The sequence below is a fragment of the Myiozetetes cayanensis genome, unplaced genomic scaffold (genome assembly GCF_022539395.1).
Source record: "Myiozetetes cayanensis isolate MyiCay16 unplaced genomic scaffold, myiCay2020 scf5-8, whole genome shotgun sequence".
Lineage (NCBI taxonomy): Eukaryota > Metazoa > Chordata > Aves > Passeriformes > Tyrannidae > Myiozetetes > Myiozetetes cayanensis.
This window is the reverse complement of record NW_026087742.1, coordinates 101,699,627-101,713,237: the sequence shown is the minus strand read 5'-3', so window position 1 is coordinate 101,713,237 and position 13,611 is coordinate 101,699,627. Positions and strand designations below refer to the sequence as shown.

Below are 13,611 nucleotides of genomic sequence, written 5' to 3'. Positions count from 1 at the left end.
CTATAACAAATTGTGATAATACTGTTCTGTTGTACATAAGAACACAGACTTTTCCTGCCTTGTCTTGCCCTTCTGTCTCCCTTGAAAATTTTTTAGGCCTGACATCAAGATTACACATTGCCTACATCAGAGCATCTGAAGCTACTGTAGCATATTAGCTGCTGGTTTATTAAGGAAAAATGCTCTCTCCTTCAGGTTTTGGTGATAGAACCAACTAAAGTCTACCAGCCTGCCTATGTTTCAATCAACAATGAAGCAGATGAGAGATCTCTGTCTTTGTGGCATGTCTCTCCCCCCGAAATGGTAAAACTGCCAGCAGATGTCTTCAGTGTACTGTGATTCACTGTGCTTAAAGTTACTTTTTTACATCTAGATTTTGGAGTACTTTACAATAATTTAAAGTTTGCTACATTTCTGTGAAGCACAAGCCTCAGTATATCATTTGTGCAGCTATGAAAGTTGACATTTTACAGACAAATTAAAAGGAGGGAATATGATTAGAACTCGGGTGATTTTGACCTCTGGTTCAGATTTAACTTCTCTTGACCATGTCTCTTAGAATTGCTTGGGTTATTCAGTCTGCTCATAATATTTCTTATTAAAGTTGTGTGATTTTTATTAAGATGCAGCTCAAAGTTAGATTAAAAGTATAGATAAAGCCCAGTATTGTGTTTAATATTTTAGACATTTTAAACTTTTACAGTTATAGTATTGGAAACTAGAAAAAATGTCAGCCTGTGACAAGTAAGTGTCAAGAAATAAAATATTTGGTGTCTTGGATTATTGGATAAGGCACAGGGAATTAGGAAAGGAGTAGGCACAGTTATGGACAGTGTAAGCTCTTAAAAATGAGAAATAATTTCAGTTTAAATTGAAAGACTTGAAATCTGCAATGTATTTTGCTGCCCTTTCTTAATATCAGAGCAACACAGATGAAGAATAGATTGAAAACGTAGAGAGGCAAAGTGTGGAAAAGAAGCATGTTGGAGTAAGATGAGAGCACATAATTACCTGGGTCTGTGAACAGTTTTTCCACTACACTGTTCTACTTCATTGTTTCGAGTGAATGTGTCTGACGCACCTTTGCTTTATGGAACAAATTTTTAGTGCATATCTGGCATTGCTTAATAAAATGCAGCTGTTAGCTATGGTTTTGTGGAGGGCTACAATCTTAGACATGGGCTGTCCTTCCTCTGTTTTGCCCTCCAGTGTGCTCCCTGGGCCAGAGCTGCTGGCTTGAGACCTCCTAGGGAGGTGTATGAGTATGCTTTTCCCTTTGAGCCTAGATAAGAGTAGGGCATAGTCTACTCCATGTTTAATGTGAAATATTGATGTATTAAGTCAAAACACAATGTTTGGTAAATTGTACTTTGCAATTTATTCTTCAAATTTAATTTTACATGAGGAAATACAGGCATTATTTCCACCCTGTGCTCTTTATATTAATTTTTTTCTCAAGTGAGTAAAACAGCAATGTATGTATTATTTCTTTACCCATAGATCAATCTTATTTCAAAGTGGGGGGAGAAGAAAGAAAGAAAAAGAGAACGTGTTGGAAGAACTTTCTTTTGCGTACCATGCTGTGACTTTGTTTTCAGTACTAAATCAAGGTTAAACTGTATTTGATTGTAGCTCTTTGTTCTTTACAGAAACAGATTCATGAATGGAATTTTACAGCTGCTTCCATTAGAGGAATAAGGTTGGTATGTCAGAAAACAGTTGTGTCTTTTTGTATATATTTTGTATTTCCCTAAGTGGGAAATCTGGATTCTACCTTAAATCTCTGCTTTGCATTGCCATTGTTCTGTCCAACATGCCTTGAAATGTCAACACAGAAGAGTTTCTATGCAAGGGCAGAGCTGTACGTTTCTCCAGGAATACTCATCTAAGAGGAGGGTGCAGACATGTGTATTCTCTGGTAGACTTCCCTGTTTTCAATCATGTAACTGTTTTTTATATATTTTTTCTAAACTTTTCAGTGAATTTACTGCCATTTCTGCATTTAAAAACTTGGAGGACAGAAGGAAAGAGAAACCCTTAGCTCTTCTCACTTCCTTCCATAAGTGAAAGATTTTGTTTGTTTTCCTTTAAGGAAAGGAAACCATGTTATCTATTTTCTGTTTGGAATTCAGAAATGCTTTTGATATGGCTTTATCTCATTCTAGCCAAAATTTGGATTGTTAGAGAAATATTAAATGAGGCACGGACGTAGTTTGTGCTAAGGAAAGAAAAGAGTTCTTGAGCTGGAAGGAGACTACTAGTTGAGTTTCTCAAGGACTCGCCTTTAAATAGTTAAAATAGTTCCATTTTGTGATGCCTAGATTAATGGAAACAATAGGCACAAGTAAATGGGTCAAAATATTAGTGCCAAAGAAGATTAAGTACAGCAGAATATCACCTAGAAAATCAGGATTGTTCTGAGAAGATAGAAAATGTTTGCATTTGGTATTAACAACTACAAAATACCTGACTACACTTAGAAGCTGCCGTATATATCTTAAGTTGGGCCACTTTGCTGCCAGAAAGGTGAGAGACAGACAAGAGAGAAAACAAAATGAAACCTGTTTGTTCTCTGTCTGAGTTATGCAGGCTGCAGCTAAGGACCAGAGGAGCTGTAAGTACAGGGAACACAAAGTGGGCTTTTGCCTTCTCTCTGAGTTCCTGAGTCCACATTGGTGGATCTGGCCTTTCTTGGGACATAAATGGCTGTTGCCTGGGGCAACTTGTGTGAGTGCATAAGCCTAAGTGCCTGAAAAAGTTTCTGATTCAAGTACAGGCATAAATTCAGATAGCTAATGAGTTCTGTCTTTCTGAAAGTAAAGGACTTCTAGGCTATAATCTTTACCCAGAACACCTGAGTTTTAGGTCCCAGGTTTGTCTTCCCTGAAATTGTATAATTTGCCTAAGCAAATAAAGTTAATGAAGAAGTATTTCTCTGCATAATGTGAGTGGTAGTTGCTGTGAAAGCCTACAGTTGTGGATTTGGATATAGGTTCTACCATTACTCCAGTATTTTCTTCTTAAAAGAAATAGGATTAGGTTTAAATGAATTTTATGTGATATTTTATTCTACTACTTCAATGCAAGTGGATGGGAAGTTGTCATTACTGAAGTCTGTGGAGCTGATTAAGCATAACTCAGTATGAAGTTTCTGTGCCATATTAATTACCTTCAGTCAACACAATGTACAGAAATTAATCTTTGAGAAAGATAATTTTAATCAAATGGAAGCAAGCAACTCATTTCATTTGCTTTGATTTTTAATCACTTCTGGGGATTACAAAGCTCAAAGAGGCAGTCTGTTTTAAACTTAGCGGAATTGGATGTTTGCTTTGTATGTGACAACTTAAAACTTCTATACTTCTGAAATTGCATTAGTTTTAGGGAAAAAAAAATGTTCACATATGCTCTATCAAAACCCTTAAATTGTATTTATGCTAAACAGCTCATCTTACATACCACATACATGGTGCTGTTTGTAATGCAGTATTGTTACTTAGTGTCTCATCTATTCTGTATTTGGCCTTGGAAGAATCATCTTGCTTTGACACTTAGTTCTCATGTCAGGTATGTATCTTGTTAGACTAGAAACCACTATACCAGAATGAAACTACAGAATGGCACAGTGTATTTTCACATGTTTCTAAAAAAGTCTTCTGGCAAAATTCTCATGTTTTGGGACATTTTCCATGTAGCCCTTAATGATGCCTCAACAAGTTGGTCACGTAACATGCAGCAACTTTACTATAGTCTACTGTCGTTTCACCTAACTGTCTCAACACAGGATAAGCAAAATCAAAGTTTGACTTAACAGATTATGCAAGAATCCAAGAAATTTTATTAATTTGATGGAAAAAAATACCTTTAACAAGCGTAACTGACTTGGCATGATGTAGCATAATACTGAAGTGCAAGGGTTTGGAATAAGAGATTGATTTGTAGATTTTCTTTCAGATTGGTATTGTGTTTTGACACTTCACTTTTCAGTACATTCAGATAGGATATACGTAACACTGGCAAGACAGGATATACAATAATTCCCTTTTCAGAATTATTGCTGCAGTTTGGAGTAAATATTGGTCATCCCGACTTACTGTTTATCAGTAGTAAGGCCATAAAAAGTATACACTGAGGAAGATCTGCTACCTGTAGGTATTTCCCAGTTCAGTTTTAATGTAGGAGCAATGGAATAAAAAGCTTAAAAGAAAGGCTTTCTGGATAGCTAAATTAATGTCAAAACAATTCGCTTTCTATTGAGGTGTCATCAAACACCAAGAAATCTGACAGAACTGCGGAAAAATGGAAGTGGAGGTGAACAACAAACTGACCTCAATACACTTCAGATAAACCAGTATTTTACTGAAGTGAACAGTAGTTTATTTATCAATATATGGACGTAGGATTACAGAATATGTAAACAACTCAAAACTCCTAGTTATAAGGAAAATACATATAATTGCATGCTACCTCTCTGAGGTAATTAACTGTGAAAAAGATGTTTCTTAAGTCGTTTGTAATTCAAAAAAGTTAACTTACTTATTCTAACAGTTACATCCAAAAATAATACTTTTTTAACATGAATTTTACAGCATTTCCAAGTTTGATGAACGATGTTGTTTTCTATATGTCCATGACAACTCTGATGACTTCCAGATCTACTTTTCTACAGAGATCCAGTGTAATAGGTGAGTTCAGTTTGTGTGTGTTGCATGCCTGATCTATGTTCTAAGTAGAACTGATTTAGTAAAGATTGAAAGATGACATTTTTGCTTGACAAAATAATTATTTATTTCTTCACTTATTTTCTCTCAGTGAGGAAGCATCACTGAGCTAAACTCAGTGATGTTTAAAGTGATGAGAACAATGTCCCATTACACTTGTCTGATTCTGATTAGTTTATCTACAAGTCATTAGGTCTGAGTAAAGGCTTACCTAACTTATTCTAATTTATAACTGTTATCTTATTTTTGTGTATCTTGGCCGTATCATGTGAAGTTCTGCTTTGTTTTATGTTCCCTTAAGTGCCTGTTCAGTTTGATTTAAGAGCAACTAAATATAATAAAAAATTCTAACTTATATTGTATCACAGATCTGTGTTACTGTTGCACCTGTAGTCAAGTATTTACTGATCATATGTTGTCTCTAAACAGTAAGCAGGCTAGTTGAATTTCAGGCCTAAATCTTTACAGACCAAATTCTTCCTTATAACTGATATTTGCATATAAACCTTCTGAATGATGTAAGAGTGAGTTGTTAATGCACTTAATATTTGGAGTTGAATGGTGTATTCACGTTTACTGCAGTAATTACTATTTATGTATTACATGGAACAAACTCAGATTAAAAAAATTACTAGCTTTGTACAGTGTGTTGCATAAAAGATAGGAAACACTAAAATAATGTTACCTCCTCCGCCTTAATTTGGCATTGCAATTTGTGTTACAAAACATGGTTGCATTTTTTTATGCCTTATTCAGTGCACTACAGGAGTCTGTTTCAGAGATGAATCTGTTAGTCAGTAAAAGAGATGTGTTTTATAATAATTTTTAATAATTGTACCATTTGTTATAGAATTTGGAAAACAGCTAGTGGCTCAGGCAGGGAACTAGAGGAAAAACGTTCATGTACTTAAGGATCTCCACCCCAGAGAACTAGAAACTAGTTAAAACTCTATTCTTCTAAACATGTTACTACTTTTATACTTTTGGCTTTCTGAATGTCTGATAAGAAACCACAACATCTGATTTTCAGAAATGCTGAGTAATCACACTTGCAACAAAAAGTGTACAGCAAAAGTATCTGAGTAGTTGAGTATTGGATCTACCAAGATTTTACTATGCAATTACAATAACAAGCAACTGTTGAGTTCTGCTACAGCAAATAAAACAATTTGATGAATACTGACGGGTTTCAGTGTTTTTTTGATGTTCTTCCTCATTTAAAATGGGATAAATATGGAGAAAGTAATGAAAGAAACCTGTGAACATGCTAGCCAGTTTATTAGCTTGAAAGCAAAACCCACCTTGTGAAGAATCTGTTTAATCTTCCAAAAGGATATTCTTCTTTGATCCTGTGCTGTTTATTGCTTTTTTAGATTCTGTGGTTTGGTGAAAGAAATTTTGTCTGATGGAGTTGGCAGTACTTTGGAACTAGAAGGAGAAATAGATGGAGACACATTGGAGGTATGTCAAGGATAAAAGATCTAAGAACTTGTTCTCAGTCTTCCCTGTACTTTCATATCAGTATACTAGAAAGATAAAAAATAGCATTTAAACTCCTTAATTGCATATGAAACTTAAACTTTTACAAAATTACTTGCATATGAAATTTGCATTCATTTAAAAAAACCTACATTTTTAATGAAGTGGGTCTGTTACTACTGTAAAATGTATAAATCCCTAATGAAGTGTTACTGAGCATGTATTTTGTTGCAATCAATCTATAGATGAGAATCAACTGATATCGGTTGGCTTAAAAAAAAAATATAAAATACCAAATAAATTCTAGGAAATAGTCATTTACAAACGTATTCCAGTTTTTCTAGCTATTACCTGATACCATTACTGCTCCAGGTAATTTCATCTGACAGGCTTCAGTCCCAGAGATTTGCAGATAGTTAAGGATCAGATTAATACATTATGCTTTTTTCTTATCACTGTAACATTCATTTTAGGATCCCAGCAGCTCTAGGCTTTCTTTATAATCAATATGGAGAGGGAAAAAAAACCCCAACCAACTTGGAAAGGGTTATTCACGTTTATGTGGGCTCAGGTTAGGGTAGATGAATCCATGTTTTCGTAAGACAGTACTTCATAGCAGATGTCCAGATTTGTAGCACTAAGTACATATCCTGTGCTTCTTTTTATTTGTTTTGAAATCTGAAAAGCCAACCATAAAAACTGGGTTGTAAGTTTTATTTGTGGTCAAGCAAATTTAGTCAATCTGATTAATAAGTGTGAAAACCCTATTGTGGTTTGTTTGAGCTGAGTATCGCTCTGATTGTGTCTCATTCCAGCAACTCTCTCAGGCTTATGAATCAGAGCAGCTTTTCATGGTAGTGAACCTTTTGTAGTACCTGAGGCTTCAGAAGAGGTTTAAGAAAGTAGAAAACTCTCTACTATACTGTTGAATGTAATTGCATGTGGTGGGGAAGATGAGATTTTGCACTGGAGTTTCTGCGTAGTGGCCACAGAATTTTCGCTCAAGTGGAAAGGACAAATATTCATATCTGTTAAGCCCAGCTTAATAAATACATTTGTGGTCTGACATAGGATTGGGGCTCTGCCTTGGTAAAGACAGGATATTCTCTATAGCTGCAGATTTTATATTGCATACTTATGTACATAGCTAATACCAGGACAGTCTCCAAACAACACAGTCTGTTCAGCTGTATAATAGTCTCTCAGAGGAAGTGAGTTCACCATGGCTTGAGCCTTTTAAAAACAGAACTGAAAAAATCACTTGACAATGCACAGCAGGAACCAGTTCTGCATGAATGAATGGCACATGGAGATACGACTACAGAAATTAATTTTAAATATTTAGGCTATATCATTCTACATATCTTGAAGTTTTCACAGTTGTACCATGTACTTACTGTCTCAGCTTAGGACATTAAAACAGAAATTGAGATATAGAAGGGGAGAATTAATCAGTTTCATGTATAAATGAGGTAAAACACTTAACGTCTTCCTGCAACCTGAGATCTTACGTTTTAGAGGAGACAGTATGGAAGATGCAGCTTTGTATGGTCTTGATGGGCTTAACCAGCACAGAGAAAGCTGGAGTTCTTACTGTTAATAAAACAACTGTTTATATTTGGGGAAGAGGAAGAAATAACATCCAGCACAGTCTGGGAAAAGAAAATCAGATCTCAGTCAGAATCCTTATGAGAATGTTGTTGCAAGGCATTGTGTGTTTTGTGTATAGTCTAGTCCTACAGCTAACAAGTATTTTGAAGAATGAATGTGGGAGTCCTGTCTACCTTAGGGTATTCACTTCTGCATATTGATACTGAAGAAGTTCCTGTCACTTTAAGAGTACCTGCTGTAGCCCAAATAGGATATCCTGGAGATCACTCTGCCCTTCCACATTTGTGCAGAAGGTCAGCTATGAACACTTGTTTACTTGTACCCAGTGGTTGGATTGCACATCCAGTGGATCACATATTCAGACTTTGGGCAAACAACAGTGATTTATTCAATCTTTGTAGTTGTTGAACAAGAAGAGACAAATGTAAAGTGGCATCAGGTCTATTAAACAAGTCTATTAAACTGTCTACTAATTAGCACTGAATTATAAATCCCAATGATTTTCATGTATCATGGGACCCAGACTGGAGAACATAGCTTTCTCCACAGTAATTACAGAGTTGGCTTAGGACCAGTCTGTTGCAGATGGGGTTGCTGTCAGTCTTAGATTCTGCAATGGGACTGCTGCCTTTTTTCTGCACAGTTTTATGTCATTTGATAGCTGTGAAAGCTGGATATGCTCCTATCAAAGAACCCGGCAAGTTTCGCATATGGCATTTTGGGTCAGTTATGCCTATCGTGTAACAAGATTATGTTATGAACTGTGAAGTGCTGAAATGTGGTAAATGGAACCCCACTAAAGCTGTGCTAGCTCGAGTTTGGTTCCACTGAGAGGAGTATGCTGTTAGGATAAACGACAGACAGGTTTCCTTTAGCACATTCCGTACAGCAGCGTGAAACTTGACATCTTTGCTGAGGTGAAGAGGGGGGATGTCAGTGAGAAATGGACATTGCAATAACAGAGCTGCAATATGGACTGAGAAGACACTTCAAGGAGATAGATCCCAAGGCTATATTCTCTATCAGAGAGTCTTACTGGACAAAGCAGAAAAAAGTGGTCATTGACAGAAATTTCAATAATTATGGCCATTGTAGAAAAGGTTTGTTGTTTGGGTTTTTTAATAGAGAATTTATAAGAAGCCAGAGAGAATACCTTGCAGTTTTCCCATACGGGACATTCTCTTGGATGTGGAAAGATATTAGTGGAGGTCTGTTTACTCCTGATCATATCTGAGGCTATGAAACTGTCTGATTCCTTTCTTAACTCTTTGCAAAAGTGCTTTTTCAATATCCTTCATCAGTTCCCTGATTTGAATCACAGGTGTGCTGCTTAACCCAGCTTCCATAAGACATTTGGTTTTATGTAGTGTCTGGAGTGTACTTTCATTGAGCAACATTCTCTGACCTTTATAGTAGGAGAGCTCTGTGACAAGATCACTATATGGGACAAGACCATGAGATGGTGTAAATTAGTGTAGCTTTGCTGCAGTCAGTGAACCAGCATTGAGTTACTCAGCTGGAAATATGACCCAGCATGTTTCTGCAGCAGTGGAAACCACCACTTCGTATAGTTAATCATTTTTTGAGAAGATGGACTTTTTTTTTTTTTTTGTTGCCTTCTGGAAAAGCTCGTAATGAGTGGGGGAGTATGTAAGAAATTAATTTTACTGTGGCTAAGCTCAAATTAGAGTCTAGGGTCTTAATGTCTATCCACTATAGTGAGAATATAATTTATTAAACCATTGGTTTCAAAATTATAGGTTATGTTCCATATATTTATATATTCTGAAGGCTCTGTCAGCAGTTCTTAGAGATGATACTTTTTGACAGCACTGTTCTATTGAATTTGGTTTAATGTTGCATTCTTTGTTTGGATGAATGCATCTCGAAGTTGGTTAGGGATGATTGTTTTACAAAGCAAGTAAGATGGAAATTTTACAAGTTGTATAATGCACTGGGCTGGCAGATAACCTGTCCTACAGCTGTGCTGCAGTAACCCCTCCGTGCTGTTCTTAGTACATAACTGTTGTTAAGGCTCTCTGTAATATCAGATGTTAGTGATAACAATTTCCGTGCTGCTTTGTTTATCTCCTCTGCTTGCAGTATGAATATGATTATGATGAGAATGGTGAGAGGGTGGTTCTAGGGAAAGGTACTTATGGAATCGTTTATGCTGGAAGAGACCTTAGCAACCAAGTCCGAATAGCCATCAAAGAAATACCTGAGAGAGACAGCAGGTAAGACCTAATTTATTATTATATACATACTTGTAATAAAACTGCTCTTGTTTGCTGAAAACTTGCTCTTCTTAGTATGTTTGTTTAGTTTATGAAATCCAAATATACTAAAATCAGCTATTATTTCCTCCTGATATTCAACTGTACTCTTTTGAGAATAAAAACTTTGAATTTTTTAAAGAGTTATGATATATGTCATAAATATTACAGTTTGATAATATATATGCATATCAAGTTGCAGTTTTATCTCCTTTGTATTCTTTTTGGAGAGGGGGAAAGCATAATAGGAGCTTTGGTGGCAAAGGGAGTACACACATATAAATTGTTTGAGGGCATGTTTCTCCATCAGGGTTCCTCTGAGATCTGTTTCTGTACTTTTTCTGACTAGGCAGTGAATCACACTGCAGTTTGAAGGTCATGGACAAGATGTTTGCTGAGAATTGGTTGGGTATCCCTAAAATCCATTCTGTTGTCAAACTAGCATCTAAATGTAGTGGAGAACCTTTTCCTACCTGGTGAAATACTCATTGGTTCTTTTCTTTTTTAATTAGATATTCTCAACCTCTTCATGAAGAGATAGCACTGCATAAATATTTAAAGCATCGGAACATTGTCCAGTATCTTGGATCTGTTTCAGAAAATGGATACATTAAGATTTTTATGGAGCAGGTGCCAGGAGGTTTGTATCATTCTGAGCTTAGTCTCTCAAAGTAATCAAAAGCAGCTGGGACTCTAAACTTACTGAATGTCAGTAGATATGCCCTTAATGCTTGTGCACTGTATACAGCTTTTCTGGTGGGACCTCAACTCTAGGTGTCATTCTTCTCATATAAAGAGTAGATTTGAAGATCCCAGTAGCCTTTCCCCTTTCTGTAATAATTCTAAACCTGGAGAAAAGTCATTGAAAGTATTTGGTGTCGAATACTTGATTGTTATAAAATAATGGAGTTAAGAGCTGTATAGTCATCTGAATGATGAGCAGTAACACTGATAGAGCAATAACTGCTATATACAAAGCACTGCTATTTCCTACGTAGATTGGAGGTAAAAGTGGTATGTGCTCCTTGCTCATAATTTCCAGTTTCACTTCTCCAGCCTTTCTACATTTTAGGATGTGAAGTCCCTCTATATCATCCCTAGTTTATGTTTACATCTTCTGTTTGCTGTTTTCTCTTCAGTGTCAAGGATGTGTCAGAATAAGTGTTAAATTATTATATGAATATAATTTGCAAAATAAAGGCAGAAATAAAATTTTTTCCAAGCAGGAAGAAAGGTCAAGTTTTCTAAGATCCAGACACAGTCAAAGTGTAATTAAATAGATCTGGGGCATTTAATATAGGCAAGTTGTTTAATTTTTTAATTCCTGTGATCTTCTCAGCTGAAAGCTGAGACACTATGACCTGCACGATGCATGCAGATGTGATGAGTTTATACCAACACTTCCAATTGTTTTCCCATACTTGTTAACAATATCAACTGGTGTTATTTCCAGTTCATATATGCACAGTAGAGTGGGCTGTGATTAGTTGCTAATGTCAAGATATTATTGAAACAATTCAGATACTTTAAACAGTTTTAAAAAGGAACCAGCTGTTCAGAATATGCAAGATTCTTTGAGGAAACTTAACTTGAGAAAGCTCTTGGTGTGGACTGAAAATTCCTTTAGGCAAATTTGTCTGGCATTAAGTAGACCCACTGCACTTACATTATTTTATGCAGAATAAGCAAAACTGTTCTTTTTTTGCTTAATGATTAAAATATTTGAGTTATTTAAAGATTAGTATTATTAGAAGAAGGGGAAGGGTGGATGACCTACCTCCTACTCTCAACATCCATTCCAGAGGGCTTTTCAGGAGCTTTCTCTCCTGTCTCTGAATATTTCCAGAAGTTAATCCCATGTTTGCAAGGAAAAGGCTCTTTTTTTTTTTCCTTCTCCCTTCCCCTCCTTGAGAAAATGAGCTGCTCTTTGCCCATGCATGTAGTTCATGAAGTGTAGTTTATAACATGATAGAGTGTTACCTTTAGTCTTTATTTCATTAGGGGTTAAATGGGTGCCAGTCTCAAGAGTTTTTAGAATGAAGTGAGGGAGATGGATCCAGTGCTGTCATAACAGTTATTCTTGTTATGGAGGTGGAATCTGAGCTGGCAAAAAAGAAATAACCAGTCAAGAGCAGAAGCTAAATATTTGCTTTGAGGCACTGAGGAAGAATTTGCCTTAATTATAGGAGTTGCTTTTCTCTTGTATTAGGATGGTGAGCGAAGGCTTCATCCAGACTTAAATGTTTCATGCTAATTTGGGGATTTTGCTATCTTGGTACACTGTGTTCTTAATCTCTTGTAGGCAGCCTCTCAGCTCTCTTAAGATCTAAGTGGGGCCCAATGAAAGAACCTACAATTAAATTTTACACCAAGCAGATTCTGGAAGGCCTTAAGTATCTCCATGAGAACCAGATTGTACACAGAGATATAAAGGTAAATTTTCCTTTGGTGTGTCTTGTTTGATTTACTTTTTATCTTATTTACTTCAATTAGTTTTACTCTGATCTGAAGTAGAATTTTTAATAGGATTTCATGGAAGCTTAAAACAAAAGGAAAGCATAAACCAACCCCTTCTCCCTGGTGCTCCTGGAAAATTCCTTTTTAGAAAGGTATATTACAAAGATAACTGCAAACTTGAAGGAGTTTTATTGAGATTTAGAATCTATATTCATCTGTTTCCCCTTCCTCCCTGCCCTCTCTCTCTCTCTCTCTCATATACAAACCACAGGGGGATAATGTTCTGGTGAACACCTACAGTGGCGTGGTTAAGATATCTGATTTTGGTACTTCCAAACGCCTGGCAGGAATCAATCCATGCACTGAAACATTTACAGGTAAGGTGAATTTAGCGGAGTTTATAAGGGGGTTGTGATAGATTCTGCATTAGAACCAAGAGGCTCTTTGGATTTGTGATGAAAATGCTATTAGGTCTCTGTTTTCAGGGAAGATTAAATGGGAACGTGATCACCATAAACACATAGTTGATATCCTTCTATTTTTTTAATGTAATTTCTTTCAGGTTTACTTTTCTTTCCCCCTCCACTTTTTAAGTGTGATGGGGTAATAGTTTTTCTTCAAAATGTTTTTCATTAACTGACAATTGATATGTTGCAGTTACATCTGGAAACACTTGAATACAGCAACTTTTTCGTTTAATAATCTTGACATTAGTAACTCATACATACACACTGTCTAGATGTATGTTTAGAGATACAGAAAACCAAATTCAAACTTGTAAATACTTTTCAGTTTTGAGACATTAATTATAAAACCCAACCAACTGGCTAACTCGAGTGTTATGGCAACAAAAGTAAAAAGTTTGCATGAAAATGTTAGGCTGATGTGTTACAGAAAAGCTTTCAATACAGCAAGGTTGTAAAGACTTGTAATATTTGGAGAAAACAAAAATTGCCGAGCACCAGGTGAAACTCAATGTTGAAAAATGAATAAATGGTCACATAATTGCTCAGTTTGTGATCACTGAAGATACAGGGTAGCATGACAGTTTTACTTGTTACATGGCC

General features: G+C 36.0%; 1 protein-coding gene across 2 annotated transcripts in view; it reads left to right on the top strand.

Moving 5' to 3' along the window:
• The window catches only part of MAP3K15 (mitogen-activated protein kinase kinase kinase 15), a 51,446-nt gene that overhangs the window by 22,823 nt on the left and 15,012 nt on the right, over positions 1 to 13,611 (top strand). For both annotated transcript variants that reach the window (XM_050332513.1, XM_050332512.1), the window contains exons 9-16: positions 196 to 303; positions 1,650 to 1,699; positions 4,590 to 4,685; positions 6,095 to 6,182; positions 9,915 to 10,048; positions 10,600 to 10,727; positions 12,390 to 12,520; positions 12,816 to 12,921. In XM_050332513.1, coding sequence (XP_050188470.1) covers positions 196 to 303; positions 1,650 to 1,699; positions 4,590 to 4,685; positions 6,095 to 6,182; positions 9,915 to 10,048; positions 10,600 to 10,727; positions 12,390 to 12,520; positions 12,816 to 12,921 — 841 coding nt within the window. The remainder of the gene's footprint in view (positions 1 to 195; positions 304 to 1,649; positions 1,700 to 4,589; positions 4,686 to 6,094; positions 6,183 to 9,914; positions 10,049 to 10,599; positions 10,728 to 12,389; positions 12,521 to 12,815; positions 12,922 to 13,611) is intronic.